Here is a 26,126-nt window from a genome sequence, read left to right on the forward strand (position 1 = left end):
TATCCGGGTTTATAGTTATTACACAGCTATCCATACACACAGCGACGGAGAGAGACTCTTTTAACTGATAATAGGGTAATCTTACTTATACCAAAAGCGTTAAGGTCTACGTTGTTCTTACTAGCTTCACATGATAAATACGTTCCCGATTTACGAATGTGTGTGATCACAGCAGAATTTGCAACAGGGTAACTCTCTTAGCAGGCCCCAAGATGATCTTTAACGTCTTTCTCAACAGTTAAAACAACTTTATTCTTCTGAAGTCCAACAAAGACCTTTTTCTGGAGCTGAGACTCCTAATTGGGACGCTTGGCTAGCGTATGACTGTGACCAGAGTCCCACATTCAGGCTCTCGCACGCAAGAGTTCTGGACTCAGGGCCTCCTCAAAGCCAGCTGCCCAGGTCAGGGACTGACATGACTCGGGCCTCCCGCGTGTTCCCTGAATTGGCCTGCCTGCCAGCTCAGAGAGAGGATGAGGAGCGAATGTGTTTTAAAATGCAAATCAATCGGAAAGCTCTTCCGGGAAACCTGACCCACCTGGAACAGTGTCAATAGTAGAGGGGAACCCCTGGTATTAAATAAAGACCGCCCACCCCAAATTTAGGGAAATTGGATTGTTTCCCTGACATACACGATGATTTCTATCTCTGTCATAGCAGAAGACAGAAGTACAGGAATTGCCTGCTGCTCCGATATTAAGACGAGTTTCAGAAAGGTTCCCTTTTCTCTTCCGTTCAATAGAGAAGCGATAGGAGGGCCAGGAACGCACTGACATTTTCTTGCTCTGTTGGGATTCATTGGATTCCGTTACCATTTAATCTAGCGATTCTGCGCTAGTACTCAAGTGAGAAACTGCAGTTGTGTGTTCATTCCCAAATAATTTGAGTCCACAGCAACCATGAGCTAGTTTCTTCTTAATTCAAGTGGAAATCCAGTTCATTCAGGGGACCTGCTCCGCAGGTGCGGATCTCTGTCTACTTAATGTTCTCTGGAGACGAAGAACAAAGAGCTTGTGACAGGTTGAAGGTCAGGGGTCTCCTGTCCAGATACGTTCTGACAGTGTTTTATTCAATGTGGTGATACCTGGCCCTCCCACGTCCTCGGCACCTGTCGTGCGTTAGGTAACGGCATTTTTTTCCTGAGGAAATGGCTCAAATCCAAGATACCGTGTTAGGTTTACTCTCTCTGCCCTGTTTCGCCCTTTCAGCCTCTAACCCGTGTTGCATTTGCTTGTGAGATCCTGGAGGCGGGTTCATTTTCACACCATCACTGCCATTGATACTTACTGGGCAGGCAAATTTCAGTTCACCCAAAAGCCTTCACAGAGAAGCTCATGGCAGGTTTATTTCTAAGGGGTGAAATCGTAAAAATCAAAAAATGTCATCCGGTAGGTAAGCGGTTAAACTCTAGTGGCACTTTATTCTCCTTCCCCGGCGTCCCACCCTAGGCGCACAGTGTCCCACCCACCGTCAGGTGGTGACCCCACACACTCACCCCCGGCTCCGTTCCCCAGGAGGAGAAGGCAGGGGCAGGAGAGCAGGGCTCTGAGCTCCTCTGGGCAGAGGGGTGAGGCCCACAGCAGCACGCGTGCTCCCCACCCGCCCGCCCTCAGAGCCGGGAGCGCAGCCATCCTTGTCGCTGCTGCTCCAGACTGTGACAAGCACAGAGGGACGGGGACGCTGGGCCGAGAGGGATGCGCAGGCCCATCTCCACGGCCGCTTCAGCAGGGAGAGGAGCAGCTCCCGGGGCAGCGTCCTCACCTATTCCCAGCGAGAGCTCGGGGTGCAGGGCAAGCTTCCTCGCCCTCCGGACTCAGGGCCAGCACTGCCCCACACTCCCCTCCCCACTCTGTGACCTGTGAGCCTGTCTCTACGCTTGCTGGAGCCTCTGCAAAGCCCCTCCCTACAGCCCCACAAGTTCAAGGGCCAGAGAACGCAGGAGAGGACAGGCGGGGCCCATCGTGGGCTTGGGGTCTTAGAGGTTTTGCTCATCTGGAAAGAGCCCAAAGCTTCCATTGGTTTTTGTAAGGACGGTGTGATGGGGACTTGAGGTGCAATGGGGGAGCTGGGGCGAGGGCAGGTGAGCCACGCTGCAGTCGGCCTCCCCCCATGGCCCTGTCCCTTCTGGAAGCCAAAGCAGACGCTCAGGAAGGGCGGAGCCTGACCCCGTTTTTTCCCCCTAGCAGGGCACAGACAGAAGCCACGACCTCTAGGGAGAAAACAAGTGTATTTGGGGAAAATTGGGGTAGGAGGACAGCATTAGCACGGAGGGTGGGATAAGGAGCAAAACCAGGTTTTCTGTTCGTCCGCTTGCCCGTTCGGGCAGAGAAGCGTTCCTACGAGGAAAGCTGTGTCAGGCACAGTCTGCTCATCCCGGGAGAGGCATATCTGAGGAGAGCGTGGCGGGTAATGGATTGGCTGAGGCAGCTGCCACCCTCAGCCCAGGCTGGCAGGGTTTGGCCGGGGACCGCGGCTGCCCGGATGGCAGGGTCCCGTCGCCATGCCTGCTCTGATCCATCCCCTCGTATTCGGACAGTTGTGGTCCCTGGAGGTGGGTTGGGGACTGTCCTCTGTGATTGTTCTCCTCTGCTCTGGGGAGGAGGGAACGTCGTGGTGACAGGTATGTCCGGCTTGCCAGGCCTGAAGTGGGTTTTGCGATGCTTCTGCTGGGAGGCCAGAAGTTCTCGGCCAGCCTCAGTTTCCCTCCCAGGACGCAGACACAGGATGTCACTGTCGATGGCGCCTGAACAGCCCCGCCATCCGACGCCGAGCTGTGTGTGACCCGTGCCCGGCTCTGGGCGGTGGCTGAGGCGGGCTTGCCTTTGCGAGGGGCTCCTCTGGTGCTTCCTCCTTGTTGGGCCTCAGGCAGGGCAGGAGGCGTCTCAACATTTTTCTGAGAGGGCTGTCGCGAGGATCCTCTTCCTTTGCAGGCGGGGGCTGGAGGGGTTTGGTCTCGAGGGTGTCTCCCACGTCCCCGACCTGGCTCCGAGACTGGGACCCTGACTCCCCGTCCAGTGTTGCCACCCCGCGGCAGGGCTCTGGTGAGGCCCCACCCCTGCTCTCCTCCCGAGGCTCTTCCCTGGCCACGGGGGACCCTGAAGTCGGCCCCCGACGGCCTTGCTCGGCCCCCACGAAGGTCCCACCCCGCCCTTTTCTCTCTGAGAGGCCGCGTGGGAAGGTTGGAGAAGGCGGCCGGCCCTCCTGTCCCGAGAGAGAGGCTTCTGAGGGCCCACTGCCATCGCCAGGTAGGGTCCCTCCCAGGGCCTTCTGATTTTCCTCACACACAGGTGAGGGAGCAGGGAGGGGACGGGCCAGCCTGGGAACTGATGGTTTGGTCGTCCAAGTTAAGACCTGGTCACCCGGAGGAGGCTCAAGAGGTTTTCTCGTCAAGTGTGCAGAGTCAGCTTTCGAGGGGGCCCCAGAATCACAGGTGGCTGCGGGGGGCAGAGGGGACCGTGGAAGGGCCGAGGGTTGAGCCTCACATGCTTCCAGAGCGGCAGGCCCCAAGGGCAGGAGGGGTAGGCCCCAGCGGAAATTCAGCCCAGACGTGATAGTGTGTGCTGGGAGCATCTGAGGAGTGCGTGGATCGTCTTGTTCTTCTTCCCAGACCTCCGTTTGCATGCTCTCCGTGATGTCTGTCTCGAGCAGCTTCTGGGCGTCAGGGTTGGCGACTGAGGGGCTGTCGGTCTCTCCCTCCCTATGTGTGGGGCCTCCCCAGAATGAGGCCACTGGTGGGTGGCAGGACAGGGGCCCTTGCTGGGACCCGAAGTGCGACGGCACGGGGAAGAACAAGACCTGGATCGTGTTCCAGCGGGAGGGGAACGTTTCAACGCGACAGCTCACGCGGCCGTGGCCTGAGTTGGGAAATGGCCAACACGAGTGAGCTGGGGCCGAGCTCGTGGCAACAGGGCGTAGTGGAGTGGTGGTCAGGGCCGAGGGCGGTTCTGCTGGCAGGGTGGAGGCCCAAGGTAGAGTGCGCTGGGTGAGAAGAGCCAGGGAAAGTGCTGGAGCCGTGGTGAGAGGAGCACCTTGCACGGGCTTCCCGCGTGGCTGGCGGACTCTAGCAGACGCTGTCTTGCACGCCTCCCCAGGGGAGGCTTGAGATGTCAAGCGATGGAAGCACCCCTTACAAGACAGCCTCCCCGGGGAGCTGCGGGAAACAAGATGCACAAGCTGTAGCCAGGAGCAGAGGGCCCTGGGACAGCAGGGCAGGCCAGGCCAGGCCAGGTGCGGGTGGCCCCTTGAGAGCCATGGCCCTCCCTGGCCCTCCCTTCACTTCACCGAATTCTCCTGCTGTCCCTCCCCGCCAGGCCTCTTGCCACCCCCTGCCCCATGGCTCCCCTCCCAGCTCAGCCCCAAGCTGCCTGTAGCCCCGGGGCACGTCAGAGACTCTGCGAGGAAGAAGCCCAGGAGAGAAGGGCAAGATTCCTTACCTTGGCGAAAGGGACCTCAGGCCCCCCACTTCTGCCAGGTCCTTCCGGCCAGCTCTGTAAGCTAGAAATGAGGGCACTGGGTCACAGCCGTGAAGGCGGGGGCCTAGGGCTCTGGCAGGAGGCTGCGTGCAGTGTGCCTTTAGGGGAGACCGTTTGAGGTCAGACTCTGGAGCCCAGGCACCAGTGCCCAAGGCCACGGGATCCCTGACGGGGATGGCAAGGCTGCTGATGGGTTGAGGTTTGTCGTGGACCAAGTGCTTCAACCTCCACCACAGCCCACATGCCCCTGCTGGGCAACACCCTGTTCCGGACGCCTGCTGGCCTGGGCCTTGGTTCCGCGCACAGCATCTGGCAAGCACTCAGGTTTTCCTCTCCTTGCCGGGAGCCTCGCTGAGGGCTCTGTTTCCTGAGGGACAGGCTCTGTCCCTGGCATCCTCGAGCCCACGGAGCTGGGCGCTCAGGGACAGGAGGTGCAGGCCAGCTCTGGGGCACAGGGCTGAATGGCAGGAGCTTGCTTACCTTTCAAAGCTCCCCTTTTCTTCCTGCTCCTGCTGCTCCTCCCTCTCGGCTCCACTTGACGCTGAGGTGAGAGAAAAGACAAGAAACTGCGGGGTCTGAGCCCCAAGGCTCCCTCTCCTCTCTCTGGACCAGCCGCAGACGCACAGCGTTTGTGAGCGGGATGACTGCCTACCCTGAACTCCTGGGGCTCTGGGGTGTTCCTTCCCTTTTACTTCCTTTTGAAGTGGATAACTGAACACAAAATGGACGTTTGCTGTCTTCCTTCTCTGAGGATCGTAAGCAGGTCCCCATGTGGGACCAGCGTGCATCTTCTGTCACTGTTCCTCTGCTCGAGAAGCGCGCGCCTTCTCAGAGGTACAGGATCGTGTGAGCTTCCTCAGGGAGGACTCTGCTTCCTGAGGCTACAGCCCCACTCCAGGTCCTGCCCAGAGGCTCTCGGGGGCTCAGCTGTGCCCTCAGATCAACCACGACAGAGAAAAGGCCCGCCTGAGACACCTGCCCCGGGGAGGTGGCTGGGGAACGGGTGCTCAGGGCCTGTCTTCCCACAGATCCCACTCGGCATCCCGTCCGTGGCCACTGGTCGCTGGCCTCTGGGGCCTTTCCCTGGAGCCCTCTACCACACCGGGACTCCTGCTCAGAGGTCTTCGGACCGAAATCCCTGTGCCCACTCTCCCCCCTGCCCACCCAACCTGGCTGGTCTCTAGAAGGATGATGTTCTGTTCTTTCCCGTCCCTGGGGTCCCTCTAGTTGATTCAGAGAAGTGGAAATCACAGTAAAAGAGGAGAGAGACTCGTCTTCTGGTGGGTCTGGGTCCAGGATTTCTTACCTTCCTGACGTTTCTCCTTTTGTCAGTTGGTTGTGAGGGCGAATTCCTCTTGGGGGAGGGGGGGAAGAACAGGAGGAAGAGCCCCAGTCCATACAGGATGCGGAGGATGGTCCCAATCACCCAGGAGGCGGCACTGGAGCTCAAGCAGGTAGCAACAATGCTTTGTAGACGTAAGATAGGAGTTTCCATGTCTCAAGTCTAGTCCTACTCTCAGGCAACTGAGCGCTGGGAGTGACTTGGAGATTAGAACCCCACGCCCTCATCGTGGAACTGTGGCCGTGTCACGGGGGCTCCTGAGGGGGGAGGGGGGAGGGGCAGGCGAGAGGAGGGCAGCCGATTGGACCCCAGCCCCTGCGCCGCCAACTGGCCTCCAACTGCCTCCCTCCACCCTCCTGGGCCTTCTAGACCTTAGCTGGTTTTCTGTTTCTTCCACCTGGAAGCCAGCTGTCGCCCGGTTCCTTGCCTCTCCTGGATTCTTGGTTTGAAGCCACCTATCTCAGGGCCTTTGAAAGTCTGCAGTTCTCCCAGGAATTCGAGCTAGTTCCCAGGGACTCACACCCTCATTCTCCTCTGTCCTCAACTCCGACTGTTGTTTTCACCTCACTTATTGACTCTGTGTGTGCGTGCCAGGACACTGAAGTGCTGCTCTCTTAGCTGATCTCAGTTATAGAATGCAGCGTTCTCGACTCTAGTCACCACGTCAGACATGAGATCCTCAGAGCTCCTTGATCTCAGGGCTGAGAGTTGGTCCCCTTTGACCTGCCTCTCCCTCTCCCTCCCACTCCACAGCCGCTGGCCACCACTTTTGTACTCTCTGTTTCTGTGAATTGACCTTTCTTTTGTCGTTTTTCGAGTTCACGTGCTAAGCGACCCCAGGCAGTATCTGTCTTCCTCTGTCTGGCTTGTTCCACTGAGCGTAACGCCCGCCAGGTTCATCGATGTTGTGCCAGTCTCCACTCCATTTGTCCACGTAACAAGCTTTTGGTTTCGTCAATCTGGAAGTCCCACTTTATTTTACGCTTGTTTGGCTTTGAATATGAACGTTGTTATTGTTTCGATCAACCTTTGCCATCTTCGCTCAGGACGACTCACCCAAAAATGGAAACTAATCATTTCTTACGGAACATAAGCATAATCAAAATTTAAGTAACTAAACCTCCCAGTAATGTGTTTTATGTTAGTCGCATTTCTACTTCTGAAGTGAGAAAGCCTTCACCAAGACTTATGGGACGTGCTGGACACACACACACACACACACACAGACACACACACACGCGCGCGCCCATACATAACGCAGGCGTGGACACATTTGCACAGACCAATTCAGGCCTTTCCAACCAGAGAATTCAGCACATTCTCATTTTCTCTAAGCTTTTCTGTCGTCTTGACCCTGTTTCTTCTCATTCCGCCCGAAATAGACCGTCTTCCGTTTCCAGAGTTTAGACGGCTGTGTGGCCCAGCCCGAAGCCGGGCACGGCTCGAGTGAGCTGAAGTGCTGCTCTTGAGAGCGGACGTTGGGGCCGGGTCCGTGGCCCGGGTTGGAGTCCAGTCTGAGGCAGCCCTTTCTGGTCTCCCCGGTTTGCCCGCCACGCGATCTCTTTCTCAGAGTTGGCCTTGCCTTCCCCTTCCTGCCCCCTCCGGGCCCCCGGAGCCTCGAGTCTTGCCTGAACCTGTAGAAAGAGGGCCCTTCGAGTCCTAGAGGAATTCCCTGGTGACATCATCGGACATGCCTTTTTCAGTGAGAACTGGGGGTTCACTTAGGGATTGTACTTTTTGGTCAACGTGTTAACTTTTCAGACTCGTTGGACAGGTAGTGCTTAGATATCCGGGTTTATAGTTATTACACAGCTATCCATACACACAGCGACGGAGAGAGACTCTTTTAAGTGATAATAGGGTAATCTTACTTATACCAAAAGCGTTAAGGTCTACGTTGTTCTTACTAGCTTCACATGATAAATACGTTCCCGATTTACGAATGTGTGTGATCACAGCAGAATTTGCAACAGGGTAACTCTCTTAGCAGGCCCCAAGATGATCTTTAACGTCTTTCTCAACAGTTAAAACAACTTTGTTCTTCTGAAGTCCAACAAAGACCTTTTTCTGGAGCTGGGACTCCTAATTGGGACGCTTGGCTAGCGTATGACTGTGACCAGAGTCCCACATTCAGGCTCTCGCACGCAAGAGTTCTGGACTCAGGGCCTCCTCAAAGCCAGCTGCCCAGGTCAGGGACTGACATGACTCGGGCCTCCCGCGTGTTCCCTGAATTGGCCTGCCTGCCAGCTCAGAGAGAGGATGAGGAGCGAATGTGTTTTAAAATGCAAATCAATCGGAAAGCTCTTCCGGGAAACCTGACCCACCTGGAACAGTGTCAATAGTAGAGGGGAACCCCTGGTATTAAATAAAGACCGCCCACCCCAAATTTAGGGAAATTGGATTGTTTCCCTGACATACACGATGATTTCTATCTCTGTCATAGCAGAAGACAGAAGTACAGGAATTGCCTGCTGCTCCGATATTAAGACGAGTTTCAGAAAGGTTCCCTTTTCTCTTCCGTTCAATAGAGAAGCGATAGGAGGGCCAGGAACGCACTGACATTTTCTTGCTCTGTTGGGATTCATTGGATTCCGTTACCATTTAATCTAGCGATTCTGCGCTAGTACTCAAGTGAGAAACTGCAGTTGTGTGTTCATTCCCAAATAATTTGAGTCCACAGCAACCATGAGCTAGTTTCTTCTTAATTCAAGTGGAAATCCAGTTCATTCAGGGGACCTGCTCCGCAGGTGCGGATCTCTGTCTACTTAATGTTCTCTGGAGACGAAGAACAAAGAGCTTGTGACAGGTTGAAGGTCAGGGGTCTCCTGTCCAGATACGTTCTGACAGTGTTTTATTCAATGTGGTGATACCTGGCCCTCCCACGTCCTCGGCACCTGTCGTGCGTTAGGTAACGGCATTTTTTTCCTGAGGAAATGGCTCAAATCCAAGATACCGTGTTAGGTTTACTCTCTCTGCCCTGTTTCAGCCTTTCAACCTCTAATGCGTGTTGCATTCTTTCTAAGTTCCTGGAGGCTGGCCCATTTTCAAGCCTTCGTTACTCATTGCCATTGATATTAACCGTGCAGAAAAATTTAGGTTCACGCCAAAACCTTCCCCAGAAGTTCATAGCAGCTTTATGCATAGGGGACATTATAAAAACCAAAAACTGTCCTTCAGTAGGTAAGTGGTTAAACTCTGGTGGCACTTTGTCTCCTTCTCCCGGGTCCCAGCCTAGGTGCACAGTGTCCCACCATCAGATCATGCCGCCACACACTCACCCCCGGCTCCATTCCCCAGGAGGAGAAGGCAGGTGCAGGAGAGCAGGGCCCTGTGCCCCTCTGGGCGGAGGGGACAGGCCCGCAGCAGCCTCTGTGCTCCCCAACCGCCCACCCTCAGAGGCCGGAGCTCAGTCGTGGTCGTCGCTGCTCTTCCAGACTGTGACAAGGACAGAGGGAGGGCGACGCTGGGCCGAGAGGGTTGCGCAGGCCCATCTCCACGGCAGCTTCAGCAGGGACAGAAGAAGCTCCTGGGGCAGCGTCATCTATTCCCACCAAGAGCTCGGGGTGCGGGGCAAGCTTTCCCGCTCCGGACTCAGGGCCAGCACTGCCCCACACTCCCCTCCCCGCCCTGTGACCTGTGACTCTGTCTCTACACTTCCCGGAGCCTCTGCAAACCCCCTCCCTACAGCCCCAGAAGCTCAAGGGCCAGAGAACGCAGGAGAGGACGGGTGGGGCCCATCCTGGGCTGGGGTCTAGAGGTTTTGCTCATCTGGGAATAGCCTAAAGCTTCCGTTTGTTTTTGTAAGGATGGCGTGATGGGTACTTCGCGTGCAATGAGGGAGTTGGGGCCAGGGCGCGTGAGCCACGCTGCAGTCAGCCTCCCCCCATGGCCCTGCCCCTTCTGGAAGCCACAGTAGACACTCAGGGAGGGCGGAGCCTGACCCTGCTTCTACCCCTAGCAGGGCGAGACGGAGGCCACCAGGTCTCAGGGGAAAAAAACATGTATTTGGGGGAAATCGGGGTTGGAAGGCACCATCAGCACAGAGGGTGAGGTCAGGAGAAAAACCAGAAGTCCTTGGCGAACCCTCAGTCTGTCTCCCAGCGCCCAGACAAAGGATGATACTGTGGATGGCGCCTGAACAGCCCTGCCATCCGACGCCGAGCTGCGTGTGACCCGTGCCTGGCTCTGGGCGGTGGCTGACGCGGGCTTGCCTTTGCAAGGGGCTCCTCTGGTGCTTCCTCCTTGTTGGGCCTCAGGCAGGGCAGGAGGCGTCTCAACATTTTTCTGAGAGGGCTGACGTGAAAAACCTCTTCTTTTTCCGGCAGGGCCTGGAGGGGTTTGGTCCCGAGGGCGTCTCCTGTTCCTCCGACCTGGCTCCAAGACTGGGACCCTGACTCGCCCTCCAGTGTTGCCACCCCACGGCAGGGCTCTGGTGACGCCCCACCTCCACTCTCTTTCAGAGGCTCGTTCCTGGCCATTGCTGACCCTGGACTCAGGTGTAGACGGCCTTGCTCGGCCCCCACGACCGTCCCGCTCTGCCCATTTCTGTCCGAGAGGCTGAATGCGAAGCTCGGAGAAGGCGGCCGGCCCTGCTGTCCCATCAGAGAGGCCTCGGAGGGCCCACAGCCATTGCCAGGTAGGGTCCCTCCCGGGGCCTTCTGGTTTTCCTCACTCACAGGGGAAGTTGAAGGGAGGGGAGGGGCCAGGCGCGGAACTGATGCTTTTGTGGTCAAAGTCTTATGTTTCTCTCCTGGGTGGGGCTCAAGAGGTTTTCCCGAGAACTCTGCACTGTCGGCCTTCAAGCGGGTGCCGGAATCACGGGTGGCAGAGGAGGGAAAAGTAGACCGTGGAAGGGCCAAGGGTTGAGCCTCACTTGCGTTCAGCTCAGCCGACTCCAAGGACGGGAAGGGTGGGCGCCAGCGGACATTCAGCCCAGACGTGATACTGGGTGCTTCGAGCATCTGAGGGCTGCCTGGGGCGTCTTGTTCTTCTTTCTCTGGCCAGGCCTTCGTCTGTGTTCTTTTCCTGATTTCCATCTTGAGCAGCTTTGGCGCATCAGGGTTGGCAAGTGAGGGGCTCTCCGTCTCTCCCTCCCTGTGTGTGGGGCCTCCCCGGAATGAGGCCACTGGTCGGTGGCAGGACAGGTGCCCTTGCTGGGACTGGAGGTGCGCTGACCCGGGGAAGAACAAGACCTTGATCATGTGCCACTGCGAGAGGAACTCGACGCGCCAGCTCATGCGGCCGTGGCCTGAGTTGGGAAATGGCCAAGAGGAGTGAGCTGGAGCTGTGCTCATGGCAGTAGTGTCCGGTGGGATTCTGGTCAAGTCAGCTGGAGGTTCCGCCGGCAGGGTGGAGGCCAGAGGTATAGGGGTGTGGGTCAGAGGCCCCAGGGAATGTGCTGGAGTCATGGTGAGAGTAGCACCTGCCACAGGCTTTCCGCGTGGCTGCTGGGCTCTGGCGTATGCTGTGTTGCTCGCCTCCCCAGGGTAGCCTTGACATGATGAGCGATGGGAGCATCCCTTGGAAGACAGCCTCCCTGGGGAGCTGCGGGAGCCAGGAGGCACAAGCTGCAGCCGGGAGCAGAGGGGCCCGGGACAGCAGGGCAGTCCAGGCGGGGGTGGCCCCTTGGGAGCCATGGCCCTCCATGGCCCCACCTCCACTTCACCAAATTCTCCTGCTCTGCCTCACCGCAGGCCTTTGGCCACCCCTGTCCCCGTGGCTCCCCTCCCAGCTCAGCCCCAAGCTGCCTGCAGCCCTGGGGCCACACCAGAGACTCTGGGAGCAAGAAGTCCGGGAGAGAAGGGCAAGATCCCTTACCTGTGCGAAAGCGACACCTGGCCCCGCACTTCTGCCAGGCCCTTCCCAGCAGCTCTGGGAGCTAGAAATCAGGAGACTGGGTCACAGCACTGAAAGCGGGGCAGGGGCGGTGGAGAGGGCTCTTACAGGAGGCTGCGTGCACTGTGCCTTTAGGGGAGTCTGTTGGGAGGTCAGACTGTCGAACCCGGGCACCAGTGTCCAAGGCCACCGGATCCCTGATGGGGCTGGCAAGGCTGCTGATGGGTTGAGCTATGTCATTGACCACGCGCTTCCACCTCCACCACAGCCCACGTGCCCCGGCTGGACGAGACCCTGTTCCAGGCCCCTCCTGGCCCGGGCCCTGGTTCCCAGCACAGAATGTGGCAAGTCCTCAGGTTTTCGTCTCCCTCCCGCAAACCTCCCTGAGTGTTCTGTTTCCTGAGGGACGGGTTCTGCCCCTGGCATCCTCGAGCCCGTGGAGCTGGGCGCTCAGGGACAGGAGATGGGGGCCAGCTCTGGGGCACGGGGCTGAATGGCAGGAGCTTACCTTTCAAAGCTCCCCTTTTCTTCCTGCTCCTGCTGCTCTTCCCTCTGGGCTCCACTTGACGCTGAAATGAGAGAAAAAAGAAGCAGCTGTGGGGGCTCCCTCTCCTATCTCTGGACCAGCCGTGGACACTTAGCGTTTATGAGGAAGAGGACTGCCTACACTCAGCTCCTGGCGCCCGGGGGTGTTTCTTTCCTTTTACTCGTTTTTGAAGTGGAGACTAGAACGTGAAACGGATCTTTGGTGTCTTCCTTCTTTGGAGAACGTGAGGAAGGATGATTTTCTATGTGAGACCCACCATGGATTTCTTTCGTCACTGTTCCTCTGTTCAAGAATCACGCACGTTCGCAGACGTCCAGAAGCCTCTGAGCTTCCTCGGGGAGGACTCTGCTTCCCGAGGCCCGAGCCCCACTCCAGACCCTGCCTGGAGGCTCTCGGGGGCTCAGCACTGCCCTCAGATCAGCCCCGACAGAGGAAAGGCCTGCTCAAGACGCCTGCCCCAGGAAGGCGGTGGGGGAACCAGAGCTCAAGACCCGTCCTCCCACGCAGATCCCACTCAGCATCCCTTCCTCAGCCGCTGGTCACTGGACTGGGGACTTTCCCTGGAGCCCTCTACCACACCTGGACTCCTGCTCTGAGATCTTCCGAGGGAAATCCTCGTGCCCTCTCTAATCCCTGCTCGCCCAGCCTGGCTTGTCCGTGGAAGGAGGATGTTGTATTCTCTGCCAGTTCCGGAGTCCCTCTACTTTGATTCAGAATCTTGGAAATGACAGTAGAACAGAAGAGAGACTCATCTTCTGGTGGGTCTCTGCCCAGGGTTTCTTACCTTCCTTATGTTTCTGCGTTCACAAGGTGGTCGCGAGGATGGATTCCTCTGCAGGGAGGGAAGGCGCAGGAGGAAGAGCCCCAGTCCACACAGGAAGGGGAGGATGGTCCCAATCACCCAGGAAGTGGAACTGGAGCTCGGCCAGGTAGCAAAGAGGCTTTTCAGAAACATGAGAGGATTCTGCATGTCAGAAATGCAGTGCTGCCCTCAGGCAACTGAGCTCTGGGAGTGGCTTGGAGATTATTACCCCAGGCCCCCATGACAGAAGTGCGGCCTTGTCACAAAGGGCTCTTGAGGGCTGCGGAGGGGACAGCAGGGGAGCAGGCTGGACCAGAGCCCCTCCCCCACCCTCTAGCCTACGTCTCCCTCCCTCTACCCTCCTGGGCCTTCGAGACCTTAGCTAGTTTTCTATGTCTTCCCCCTGGAAGCCAGAGGTCACCGGGTTCCTTGCGTCTCCTGGATTCTTGGTTTGAAGCCAGCTATCTCATGGCCTTCGAAAGTCTGAAGTTCTCCCAGGAATTTGATCTAGTTCCCAGGGATTCATACCCTGATCCTCCTCTGTCCTCAACTCTGATTGCTGTTTTCACCTCACCTAGTGACTTTGTGTGTGTGTGTGTGTGTGTGTGTGTGTGTGTGTGTGTGAGAGGACACTGAAGTGCCAGTCTCCTAGCTGATTTCAATTATGCAATTCAGTGTTCTCGACTGTAGTCACCACGCCAGACATTAGAACCTCCGACGTTTTTCATCTGAGAGCTGAAAGTTTGTCTCCTTTCACCTGCCTCTCTCTATTTCCCCCACCCCACAGCCGCTGGCCACCACTTTTCTATTCTCTGTTTCCATGAGTTGACCTTTCTTTTATAGTTTTCCGAGTTCACGTGTAAGTGAGCCCAGGCAGTATCTGTGCTTCTCTGTCTGGCTCGTTTCATTGAGCATAACGCCCGCCAGGTTCATCCATGTTGCGCAAATCTCAGCTCCATTTGTCCACATAACAAGCTTTTGGTTTCGTCAATCTGCAAGTCCCACTTTACTTTGCACTTATTTGGTTTTGAATACGAACGTTGTTATTGTTTCCACCAACCTTTGCCATCTTCACTCCGAACGACTCACCCCCAAATTGAAACTAATCATTTATTATTTAACGTAAGCATACTAAAAGTTTAAGTAATTAAACCTCCCAATGATGTGTTTTGTGTCAGTAGCGTTTCTGCTTCTGCAGTGAGAAAGCCTTTACCAAGACTTATGGCACATGCTGGACACACACACACAGACACACACACACACACACGCCCGCACATACGCAGGCGTGGACACATTGGCACAGAACACTTCAGTATTTTCAAAGCAGAGAATTAAGCATATTCCCATTTTCTTTAATCTCTTATGTCGTCTTGACCCCATTTCTTCTTACTCTGCCTCAAATAGACAGTCTTCAGTTTCCAGAGTCCAGACGGCTGTGTGGCCCAGCCCGAAGCCGGGCACGGCTCGAGTGAGCTGAAGTGCTGCTCTTGAGAGCGGACGTTGGGGCCGGGTCCGTGGCCCCGGTTGGAGTCCAGTCTGAGGCAGCCCTTTCTGGTCTCCCCGGTTTGCCCTCCACGCGATCTCTTTCTCAGAGTTGGCCTTGCCTTCCCCTTCCTGCCCCCTCCGGGCCCCCGGAGCCTCGAGTCTTGCCTGAACCTGTAGAAAGAGGGCCCTTCGAGTCCTAGAGGAATTCCCTGGTGACATCATCGGACATGCCTTTTTCAGTGAGAACTGGGGGTTCACTTAGGGATTGTACTTTTTGGTCAACGTGTTAACTTTTCAGACTCGTTGGACAGGTAGTGCTTAGATATCCGGGTTTATACTTATTACACAGCTATCCATACACACAGCGACGGAGAGAGACTCTTTTAAGTGATAATAGGGTAATCTTACTTATACCAAAAGCGTTAAGGTCTACGTTGTTCTTACTAGCTTCACATGATAAATACGTTCCCGATTTACGAATGTGTGTGATCACAGCAGAATTTGCAACAGGGTAACTCTCTTAGCAGGCCCCAAGATGATCTTTAACGTCTTTCTCAACAGTTAAAACAACTTTGTTCTTCTGAAGTCCAACAAAGACCTTTTTCTGGAGCTGGGACTCCTAATTGGGACGCTTGGCTAGCGTATGACTGTGACCAGAGTCCCACATTCAGGCTCTCGCACGCAAGAGTTCTGGACTCAGGGCCTCCTCAAAGCCAGCTGCCCAGGTCAGGGACTGACATGACTCGGGCCTCCCGCGTGTTCCCTGAATTGGCCTGCCTGCCAGCTCAGAGAGAGGATGAGGAGCGAATGTGTTTTAAAATGCAAATCAATCGGAAAGCTCTTCCGGGAAACCTGACCCACCTGGAACAGTGTCAATAGTAGAGGGGAACCCCTGGTATTAAATAAAGACCGCCCACCCCAAATTTAGGGAAATTGGATTGTTTCCCTGACATACACGATGATTTCTATCTCTGTCATAGCAGAAGACAGAAGTACAGGAATTGCCTGCTGCTCCGATATTAAGACGAGTTTCAGAAAGGTTCCCTTTTCTCTTCCGTTCAATAGAGAAGCGATAGGAGGGCCAGGAACGCACTGACATTTTCTTGCTCTGTTGGGATTCATTGGATTCCGTTACCATTTAATCTAGCGATTCTGCGCTAGTACTCAAGTGAGAAACTGCAGTTGTGTGTTCATTCCCAAATAATTTGAGTCCACAGCAACCATGAGCTAGTTTCTTCTTAATTCAAGTGGAAATCCAGTTCATTCAGGGGACCTGCTCCGCAGGTGCGGATCTCTGTCTACTTAATGTTCTCTGGAGACGAAGAACAAAGAGCTTGTGACAGGTTGAAGGTCAGGGGTCTCCTGTCCAGATACGTTCTGACAGTGTTTTATTCAATGTGGTGATACCTGGCCCTCCCACGTCCTCGGCACCTGTCGTGCGTTAGGTAACGGCATTTTTTTCCTGAGGAAATGGCTCAATCTAAGATATGGTGTTAGGGTTAGTCTCTCTGCCCTGTTTCAGCCTTTCAACCTCTAATGCGTGTTGCATTCTTTCTAAGTTCCTGGAGGCTGGCCCATTTTCAAGCCTTCGTTACTCATTGCCATTGATATTAACCGTGCAGAAAAATTTAGGTTCACGCCAAAACCTTCCCCAGAAGTTCATAGCAGCTTTATGCATAGGGGACATTATAAAAACCAAAAACTGTCCTTCAGTAGGTAAGTGGTTAAACTCTGGTGGCACTTTGTCTCCTTCTCCCGGGTCCCAGCCTAGGTGCACAGTGTGCCACCATCAGATCATGCCGCCACACACTCACCCCCGGCTCCATTCCCCAGGAGGAGAAGGCAGGTGCAGGAGAGCAGGGCCCTGTGCCCCTCTGGGCGGAGGGGACAGGCCCGCAGCAGCCTCTGTGCTCCCCAACCGCCCACCCTCAGAGGCCGGAGCTCAGTCGTGGTCGTCGCTGCTCTTCCAGACTGTGACAAGGACAGAGGGAGGGCGACGCTGGGCCGAGAGGGTTGCGCAGGCCCATCTCCACGGCAGCTTCAGCAGGGACAGAAGAAGCTCCTGGGGCAGCGTCATCTATTCCCACCAAGAGCTCGGGGTGCGGGGCAAGCTTTCCCGCTCCGGACTCAGGGCCAGCACTGCCCCACACTCCCCTCCCCGCCCTGTGACCTGTGACTCTGTCTCTACACTTCCCGGAGCCTCTGCAAACCCCCTCCCTACAGCCCCAGAAGCTCAAGGGCCAGAGAACGCAGGAGAGGACGGGTGGGGCCCATCCTGGGCTGGGGTCTAGAGGTTTTGCTCATCTGGGAATAGCCTAAAGCTTCCGTTTGTTTTTGTAAGGATGGCGTGATGGGTACTTCGCGTGCAATGAGGGAGTTGGGGCCAGGGCGCGTGAGCCACGCTGCAGTCAGCCTCCCCCCATGGCCCTGCCCCTTCTGGAAGCCACAGTAGACACTCAGGGAGGGCGGAGCCTGACCCTGCTTCTACCCCTAGCAGGGCGAGACGGAGGCCACCAGGTCTCAGGGGAAAAAAACATGTATTTGGGGGAAATCGGGGTTGGAAGGCACCATCAGCACAGAGGGTGAGGTCAGGAGAAAAACCAGAAGTCCTTGGCGAACCCTCAGTCTGTCTCCCAGCGCCCAGACAAAGGATGATACTGTGGATGGCGCCTGAACAGCCCTGCCATCCGACGCCGAGCTGCGTGTGACCCGTGCCTGGCTCTGGGCGGTGGCTGACGCGGGCTTGCCTTTGCAAGGGGCTCCTCTGGTGCTTCCTCCTTGTTGGGCCTCAGGCAGGGCAGGAGGCGTCTCAACATTTTTCTGAGAGGGCTGACGTGAAAAACCTCTTCTTTTTCCGGCAGGGCCTGGAGGGGTTTGGTCCCGAGGGCGTCTCCTGTTCCTCCGACCTGGCTCCAAGACTGGGACCCTGACTCGCCCTCCAGTGTTGCCACCCCACGGCAGGGCTCTGGTGACGCCCCACCTCCACTCTCTTTCAGAGGCTCGTTCCTGGCCATTGCTGACCCTGGACTCAGGTGTAGACGGCCTTGCTCGGCCCCCACGACCGTCCCGCTCTGCCCATTTCTGTCCGAGAGGCTGAATGCGAAGCTCGGAGAAGGCGGCCGGCCCTGCTGTCCCATCAGAGAGGCCTCGGAGGGCCCACAGCCATTGCCAGGTAGGGTCCCTCCCGGGGCCTTCTGGTTTTCCTCACTCACAGGGGAAGTTGAAGGGAGGGGAGGGGCCAGGCGCGGAACTGATGCTTTTGTGGTCAAAGTCTTATGTTTCTCTCCTGGGTGGGGCTCAAGAGGTTTTCCCGAGAACTCTGCACTGTCGGCCTTCAAGCGGGTGCCGGAATCACGGGTGGCAGAGGAGGGAAAAGTAGACCGTGGAAGGGCCAAGGGTTGAGCCTCACTTGCGTTCAGCTCAGCCGACTCCAAGGACGGGAAGGGTGGGCGCCAGCGGACATTCAGCCCAGACGTGATACTGGGTGCTTCGAGCATCTGAGGGCTGCCTGGGGCGTCTTGTTCTTCTTTCTCTGGCCAGGCCTTCGTCTGTGTTCTTTTCCTGATTTCCATCTTGAGCAGCTTTGGCGCATCAGGGTTGGCAAGTGAGGGGCTCTCCGTCTCTCCCTCCCTGTGTGTGGGGCCTCCCCGGAATGAGGCCACTGGTCGGTGGCAGGACAGGTGCCCTTGCTGGGACTGGAGGTGCGCTGACCCGGGGAAGAACAAGACCTTGATCATGTGCCACTGCGAGAGGAACTCGATGCGCCAGCTCATGCGGCCGTGGCCTGAGTTGGGAAATGGCCAAGAGGAGTGAGCTGGAGCTGTGCTCATGGCAGTAGTGTCCGGTGGGATTCTGGTCAAGTCAGCTGGAGGTTCCGCCGGCAGGGTGGAGGCCAGAGGTATAGGGGTGTGGGTCAGAGGCCCCAGGGAATGTGCTGGAGTCATGGTGAGAGTAGCACCTGCCACAGGCTTTCCGCGTGGCTGCTGGGCTCTGGCGTATGCTGTGTTGCTCGCCTCCCCAGGGTAGCCTTGACATGATGAGCGATGGGAGCATCCCTTGGAAGACAGCCTCCCTGGGGAGCTGCGGGAGCCAGGAGGCACAAGCTGCAGCCGGGAGCAGAGGGGCCCGGGACAGCAGGGCAGTCCAGGCGGGGGTGGCCCCTTGGGAGCCATGGCCCTCCATGGCCCCACCTCCACTTCACCAAATTCTCCTGCTCTGCCTCACCGCAGGCCTTTGGCCACCCCTGTCCCCGTGGCTCCCCTCCCAGCTCAGCCCCAAGCTGCCTGCAGCCCTGGGGCCACACCAGAGACTCTGGGAGCAAGAAGTCCGGGAGAGAAGGGCAAGATCCCTTACCTGTGCGAAAGCGACACCTGGCCCCGCACTTCTGCCAGGCCCTTCCCAGCAGCTCTGGGAGCTAGAAATCAGGAGACTGGGTCACAGCACTGAAAGCGGGGCAGGGGCGGTGGAGAGGGCTCTTACAGGAGGCTGCGTGCACTGTGCCTTTAGGGGAGTCTGTTGGGAGGTCAGACTGTCGAACCCGGGCACCAGTGTCCAAGGCCACCGGATCCCTGATGGGGCTGGCAAGGCTGCTGATGGGTTGAGCTATGTCATTGACCACGCGCTTCCACCTCCACCACAGCCCACGTGCCCCGGCTGGACGAGACCCTGTTCCAGGCCCCTCCTGGCCCGGGCCCTGGTTCCCAGCACAGAATGTGGCAAGTCCTCAGGTTTTCGTCTCCCTCCCGCAAACCTCCCTGAGTGTTCTGTTTCCTGAGGGACGGGTTCTGCCCCTGGCATCCTCGAGCCCGTGGAGCTGGGCGCTCAGGGACAGGAGATGGGGGCCAGCTCTGGGGCACGGGGCTGAATGGCAGGAGCTTACCTTTCAAAGCTCCCCTTTTCTTCCTGCTCCTGCTGCTCTTCCCTCTGGGCTCCACTTGACGCTGAAATGAGAGAAAAAAGAAGCAGCTGTGGGGGCTCCCTCTCCTATCTCTGGACCAGCCGTGGACACTTAGCGTTTATGAGGAAGAGGACTGCCTACACTCAGCTCCTGGCGCCCGGGGGTGTTTCTTTCCTTTTACTCGTTTTTGAAGTGGAGACTAGAACGTGAAACGGATCTTTGGTGTCTTCCTTCTTTGGAGAACGTGAGGAAGGATGATTTTCTATGTGAGACCCACCATGGATTTCTTTCGTCACTGTTCCTCTGTTCAAGAATCACGCACATTCGCAGACGTCCAGAAGCCTCTGAGCTTCCTCGGGGAGGACTCTGCTTCCCGAGGCCCGAGCCCCACTCCAGACCCTGCCTGGAGGCTCTCGGGGGCTCAGCACTGCCCTCAGATCAGCCCCGACAGAGGAAAGGCCTGCTCAAGACGCCTGCCCCAGGAAGGCGGTGGGGGAACCAGAGCTCAAGACCCGTCCTCCCACGCAGATCCCACTCAGCATCCCTTCCTCAGCCGCTGGTCACTGGACTGGGGACTTTCCCTGGAGCCCTCTACCACACCTGGACTCCTGCTCTGAGATCTTCCGAGGGAAATCCTCGTGCCCTCTCTAATCCCTGCTCGCCCAGCCTGGCTTGTCCGTGGAAGGAGGATGTTGTATTCTCTGCCAGTTCCGGAGTCCCTCTACTTTGATTCAGAATCTTGGAAATGACAGTAGAACAGAAGAGAGACTCATCTTCTGGTGGGTCTCTGCCCAGGGTTTCTTACCTTCCTTATGTTTCTGCGTTCACAAGGTGGTCGCGAGGATGGATTCCTCTGCAGGGAGGGAAGGCGCAGGAGGAAGAGCCCCAGTCCACACAGGAAGGGGAGGATGGTCCCAATCACCCAGGAAGTGGAACTGGAGCTCGGCCAGGTAGCAAAGAGGCTTTTCAGAAACATGAGAGGATTCTGCATGTCAGAAATGCAGTGCTGCCCTCAGGCAACTGAGCTCTGGGAGTGGCTTGGAGATTATTACCCCAGGCCCCCATGACAGAAGTGCGGCCTTGTCACAAAGGGCTCTTGAGGGCTGCGGAGGGGACAGCAGGGGAGCAGGCTGGACCAGAGCCCCTCCCCCACCCTCTAGCCTACGTCTCCCTCCCTCTACCCTCCTGGGCCTTCGAGACCTTAGCTAGTTTTCTATGTCTTCCCCCTGGAAGCCAGAGGTCACCGGGTTCCTTGCGTCTCCTGGATTCTTGGTTTGAAGCCAGCTATCTCATGGCCTTCGAAAGTCTGAAGTTCTCCCAGGAATTTGATCTAGTTCCCAGGGATTCATACCCTGATCCTCCTCTGTCCTCAACTCTGATTGCTGTTTTCACCTCACCTAGTGACTTTGTGTGTGTGTGTGTGTGTGTGTGTGTGTGTGTGTGTGTGAGAGGACACTGAAGTGCCAGTCTCCTAGCTGATTTCAATTATGCAATTCAGTGTTCTCGACTGTAGTCACCACGCCAGACATTAGAACCTCCGACGTTTTTCATCTGAGAGCTGAAAGTTTGTCTCCTTTCACCTGCCTCTCTCTATTTCCCCCACCCCACAGCCGCTGGCCACCACTTTTCTATTCTCTGTTTCCATGAGTTGACCTTTCTTTTATAGTTTTCCGAGTTCACGTGTAAGTGAGCCCAGGCAGTATCTGTGCTTCTCTGTCTGGCTCGTTTCATTGAGCATAACGCCCGCCAGGTTCATCCATGTTGCGCAAATCTCAGCTCCATTTGTCCACATAACAAGCTTTTGGTTTCGTCAATCTGCAAGTCCCACTTTACTTTGCACTTATTTGGTTTTGAATACGAACGTTGTTATTGTTTCCACCAACCTTTGCCATCTTCACTCCGAACGACTCACCCCCAAATTGAAACTAATCATTTATTATTTAACGTAAGCATACTAAAAGTTTAAGTAATTAAACCTCCCAATGATGTGTTTTGTGTCAGTAGCGTTTCTGCTTCTGCAGTGAGAAAGCCTTTACCAAGACTTATGGCACATGCTGGACACACACACACAGACACACACACACACACACGCCCGCACATACGCAGGCGTGGACACATTGGCACAGAACACTTCAGTATTTTCAAAGCAGAGAATTAAGCATATTCCCATTTTCTTTAATCTCTTATGTCGTCTTGACCCCATTTCTTCTTACTCTGCCTCAAATAGACAGTCTTCAGTTTCCAGAGTCCAGACGGCTGTGTGGCCCAGCCCGAAGCCGGGCACGGCTCGAGTGAGCTGAAGTGCTGCTCTTGAGAGCGGACGTTGGGGCCGGGTCCGTGGCCCCGGTTGGAGTCCAGTCTGAGGCAGCCCTTTCTGGTCTCCCCGGTTTGCCCTCCACGCGATCTCTTTCTCAGAGTTGGCCTTGCCTTCCCCTTCCTGCCCCCTCCGGGCCCCCGGAGCCTCGAGTCTTGCCTGAACCTGTAGAAAGAGGGCCCTTCGAGTCCTAGAGGAATTCCCTGGTGACATCATCGGACATGCCTTTTTCAGTGAGAACTGGGGGTTCACTTAGGGATTGTACTTTTTGGTCAACGTGTTAACTTTTCAGACTCGTTGGACAGGTAGTGCTTAGATATCCGGGTTTATAGTTATTACACAGCTATCCATACACACAGCGACGGAGAGAGACTCTTTTAACTGATAATAGGGTAATCTTACTTATACCAAAAGCGTTAAGGTCTACGTTGTTCTTACTAGCTTCACATGATAAATACGTTCCCGATTTACGAATGTGTGTGATCACAGCAGAATTTGCAACAGGGTAACTCTCTTAGCAGGCCCCAAGATGATCTTTAACGTCTTTCTCAACAGTTAAAACAACTTTGTTCTTCTGAAGTCCAACAAAGACCTTTTTCTGGAGCTGGGACTCCTAATTGGGACGCTTGGCTAGCGTATGACTGTGACCAGAGTCCCACATTCAGGCTCTCGCACGCAAGAGTTCTGGACTCAGGGCCTCCTCAAAGCCAGCTGCCCAGGTCAGGGACTGACATGACTCGGGCCTCCCGCGTGTTCCCTGAATTGGCCTGCCTGCCAGCTCAGAGAGAGGATGAGGAGCGAATGTGTTTTAAAATGCAAATCAATCGGAAAGCTCTTCCGGGAAACCTGACCCACCTGGAACAGTGTCAATAGTAGAGGGGAACCCCTGGTATTAAATAAAGACCGCCCACCCCAAATTTAGGGAAATTGGATTGTTTCCCTGACATACACGATGATTTCTATCTCTGTCATAGCAGAAGACAGAAGTACAGGAATTGCCTGCTGCTCCGATATTAAGACGAGTTTCAGAAAGGTTCCCTTTTCTCTTCCGTTCAATAGAGAAGCGATAGGAGGGCCAGGAACGCACTGACATTTTCTTGCTCTGTTGGGATTCATTGGATTCCGTTACCATTTAATCTAGCGATTCTGCGCTAGTACTCAAGTGAGAAACTGCAGTTGTGTGTTCATTCCCAAATAATTTGAGTCCACAGCAACCATGAGCTAGTTTCTTCTTAATTCAAGTGGAAATCCAGTTCATTCAGGGGACCTGCTCCGCAGGTGCGGATCTCTGTCTACTTAATGTTCTCTGGAGACGAAGAACAAAGAGCTTGTGACAGGTTGAAGGTCAGGGGTCTCCTGTCCAGATACGTTCTGACAGTGTTTTATTCAATGTGGTGATACCTGGCCCTCCCACGTCCTCGGCACCTGTCGTGCGTTAGGTAACGGCATTTTTTTCCTGAGGAAATGGCTCAAATCCAAGATACCGTGTTAGGTTTACTCTCTCTGCCCTGTTTCGCCCTTTCAGCCTCTAACCCGTGTTGCATTTGCTTGTGAGATCCTGGAGGCGGGTTCATTTTCACACCATCACTGCCATTGATACTTACTGGGCAGGCAAATTTCAGTTCACCCAAAAGCCTTCACAGAGAAGCTCATGGCAGGTTTATTTCTAAGGGGTGAAATCGTAAAAATCAAAAAATGTCATCCGGTAGGTAAGCGGTTAAACTCTAGTGGCACTTTATTCTCCTTCCCCGGCGTCCCACCCTAGGCGCACAGTGTCCCACCCACCGTCAGGTGGTGACCCCACACACTCACCCCCGGCTCCGTTCCCCAGGAGGAGAAGGCAGGGGCAGGAGAGCAGGGCTCTGAGCTCCTCTGGGCAGAGGGGTGAGGCCCACAGCAGCACGCGTGCTCCCCACCCGCCCGCCCTCAGAGCCGGGAGCGCAGCCATCCTTGTCGCTGCTGCTCCAGACTGTGACAAGCACAGAGGGACGGGGACGCTGGGCCGAGAGGGATGCGCAGGCCCATCTCCACGGCAGCTTCAGCAGGGAGAGGAGCAGCTCCCGGGGCAGCGTCCTCACCTATTCCCAGCGAGAGCTCGGGGTGCAGGGCAAGCTTCCTCGCCCTCCGGACTCAGGGCCAGCACTGCCCCACACTCCCCTCCCCACTCTGTGACCTGTGAGCCTGTCTCTACGCTTGCTGGAGCCTCTGCAAAGCCCCTCCCTACAGCCCCACAAGTTCAAGGGCCAGAGAACGCAGGAGAGGACAGGCGGGGCCCATCGTGGGCTTGGGGTCTTAGAGGTTTTGCTCATCTGGAAAGAGCCCAAAGCTTCCATTGGTTTTTGTAAGGACGGTGTGATGGGGACTTGAGGTGCAATGGGGGAGCTGGGGCGAGGGCAGGTGAGCCACGCTGCAGTCGGCCTCCCCCCATGGCCCTGTCCCTTCTGGAAGCCAAAGCAGACGCTCAGGAAGGGCGGAGCCTGACCCCGTTTTTTCCCCCTAGCAGGGCACAGACAGAAGCCACGACCTCTAGGGAGAAAACAAGTGTATTTGGGGAAAATTGGGGTAGGAGGACAGCATTAGCACGGAGGGTGGGATAAGGAGCAAAACCAGGTTTTCTGTTCGTCCGCTTGCCCGTTCGGGCAGAGAAGCGTTCCTACGAGGAAAGCTGTGTCAGGCACAGTCTGCTCATCCCGGGAGAGGCATATCTGAGGAGAGCGTGGCGGGTAATGGATTGGCTGAGGCAGCTGCCACCCTCAGCCCAGGCTGGCAGGGTTTGGCCGGGGACCGCGGCTGCCCGGATGGCAGGGTCCCGTCGCCATGCCTGCTCTGATCCATCCCCTCGTATTCGGACAGTTGTGGTCCCTGGAGGTGGGTTGGGGACTGTCCTCTGTGATTGTTCTCCTCTGCTCTGGGGAGGAGGGAACGTCGTGGTGACAGGTATGTCCGGCTTGCCAGGCCTGAAGTGGGTTTTGCGATGCTTCTGCTGGGAGGCCAGAAGTTCTCGGCCAGCCTCAGTTTCCCTCCCAGGACGCAGACACAGGATGTCACTGTCGATGGCGCCTGAACAGCCCCGCCATCCGACGCCGAGCTGTGTGTGACCCGTGCCCGGCTCTGGGCGGTGGCTGAGGCGGGCTTGCCTTTGCGAGGGGCTCCTCTGGTGCTTCCTCCTTGTTGGGCCTCAGGCAGGGCAGGAGGCGTCTCAACATTTTTCTGAGAGGGCTGTCGCGAGGATCCTCTTCCTTTGCAGGCGGGGGCTGGAGGGGTTTGGTCTCGAGGGTGTCTCCCACGTCCCCGACCTGGCTCCGAGACTGGGACCCTGACTCCCCGTCCAGTGTTGCCACCCCGCGGCAGGGCTCTGGTGAGGCCCCACCCCTGCTCTCCTCCCGAGGCTCTTCCCTGGCCACGGGGGACCCTGAAGTCGGCCCCCGACGGCCTTGCTCGGCCCCCACGAAGGTCCCACCCCGCCCTTTTCTCTCTGAGAGGCCGCGTGGGAAGGTTGGAGAAGGCGGCCGGCCCTCCTGTCCCGAGAGAGAGGCTTCTGAGGGCCCACTGCCATCGCCAGGTAGGGTCCCTCCCAGGGCCTTCTGATTTTCCTCACACACAGGTGAGGGAGCAGGGAGGGGACGGGCCAGCCTGGGAACTGATGGTTTGGTCGTCCAAGTTAAGACCTGGTCACCCGGAGGAGGCTCAAGAGGTTTTCCCGTCAAGTGTGCAGAGTCAGCTTTCGAGGGGGCCCCAGAATCACAGGTGGCTGCGGGGGGCAGAGGGGACCGTGGAAGGGCCGAGGGTTGAGCCTCACATGCTTCCAGAGCTGCAGGCCCCAAGGGCAGGAGGGGTAGGCCCCAGCGGAAATTCAGCCCAGACGTGATAGTGTGTGCTGGGAGCATCTGAGGAGTGCGTGGATCGTCTTGTTCTTCTTCCCAGACCTCCGTTTGCATGCTCTCCGTGATGTCTGTCTCGAGCAGCTTCTGGGCGTCAGGGTTGGCGACTGAGGGGCTGTCGGTCTCTCCCTGCCTATGTGTGGGGCCTCCCCAGAATGAGGCCACTGGTGGGTGGCAGGACAGGGGCCCTTGCTGGGACCCGAAGTGCGACGGCACGGGGAAGAACAAGACCTGGATCGTGTTCCAGCGGGAGGGGAACGTTTCAACGCGACAGCTCACGCGGCCGTGGCCTGAGTTGGGAAATGGCCAACACGAGTGAGCTGGGGCCGAGCTCGTGGCAACAGGGCGTAGTGGAGTGGTGGTCAGGGCCGAGGGCGGTTCTGCTGGCAGGGTGGAGGCCCAAGGTAGAGTGCGCTGGGTGAGAAGAGCCAGGGAAAGTGCTGGAGCCGTGGTGAGAGGAGCACCTTGCACGGGCTTCCCGCGTGGCTGGCGGACTCTAGCAGACGCTGTCTTGCACGCCTCCCCAGGGGAGGCTTGAGATGTCAAGCGAT

General features: G+C 56.6%; 2 protein-coding genes across 2 annotated transcripts; both read right to left on the minus strand.

Annotated features, from left to right (window-relative positions):
• Positions 1 to 9,801: 9,801 nt before the first annotated feature.
• On the minus strand, positions 9,802 to 13,221 carry LOC138919824 (spermatogenesis-associated protein 31E1-like). Its single transcript, XM_070246413.1, has 4 exons — positions 12,981 to 13,221; positions 12,158 to 12,218; positions 11,632 to 11,692; positions 9,802 to 11,358 (listed from the first exon to the last, which is right to left on the minus strand). Exons 1-4 carry the CDS (start codon positions 13,164 to 13,166, stop codon positions 9,900 to 9,902), a joined length of 1,767 nt encoding a protein of 588 aa, XP_070102514.1. The 5' UTR covers positions 13,167 to 13,221; the 3' UTR covers positions 9,802 to 9,899.
• A 3,782-nt stretch (positions 13,222 to 17,003) lies between these two features.
• On the minus strand, positions 17,004 to 20,402 carry LOC138919825 (spermatogenesis-associated protein 31E1-like). Its single transcript, XM_070246414.1, has 4 exons — positions 20,186 to 20,402; positions 19,363 to 19,423; positions 18,837 to 18,897; positions 17,004 to 18,563 (listed from the first exon to the last, which is right to left on the minus strand). Exons 1-4 carry the CDS (start codon positions 20,369 to 20,371, stop codon positions 17,105 to 17,107), a joined length of 1,767 nt encoding a protein of 588 aa, XP_070102515.1. The 5' UTR covers positions 20,372 to 20,402; the 3' UTR covers positions 17,004 to 17,104.
• Positions 20,403 to 26,126: the final 5,724 nt, after the last annotated feature.

This window comes from Equus caballus, chromosome 21 (genome assembly GCF_041296265.1).
Source record: "Equus caballus isolate H_3958 breed thoroughbred chromosome 21, TB-T2T, whole genome shotgun sequence".
Classification (NCBI taxonomy): domain Eukaryota; kingdom Metazoa; phylum Chordata; class Mammalia; order Perissodactyla; family Equidae; genus Equus; species Equus caballus.

Bases quoted from the DNA above. Each gene is read 5' to 3' on its own strand.
- LOC138919824 (XM_070246413.1), bottom strand. From the start codon at position 13,166: ATGCAGAATCCTCTCATGTTTCTGAAAAGCCTCTTTGCTACCTGGCCG. The intron at 11,693-12,157 runs GTAAGCTCCTGC...CCTGATTTCTAG, and splicing joins GAAAAGGGGAGCTTTGAAAG to CTCCCAGAGCTGCTGGGAAG. The intron at 11,359-11,631 runs GTAAGGGATCTT...TGGCTCCCGCAG, and splicing joins CAGGTGTCGCTTTCGCACAG to CTCCCCAGGGAGGCTGTCTT.
- LOC138919825 (XM_070246414.1), bottom strand. From the start codon at position 20,371: ATGCAGAATCCTCTCATGTTTCTGAAAAGCCTCTTTGCTACCTGGCCG. The intron at 19,424-20,185 runs GTAAGAAACCCT...CTCTCATTTCAG, and splicing joins AACGCAGAAACATAAGGAAG to CGTCAAGTGGAGCCCAGAGG. The intron at 18,898-19,362 runs GTAAGCTCCTGC...CCTGATTTCTAG, and splicing joins GAAAAGGGGAGCTTTGAAAG to CTCCCAGAGCTGCTGGGAAG.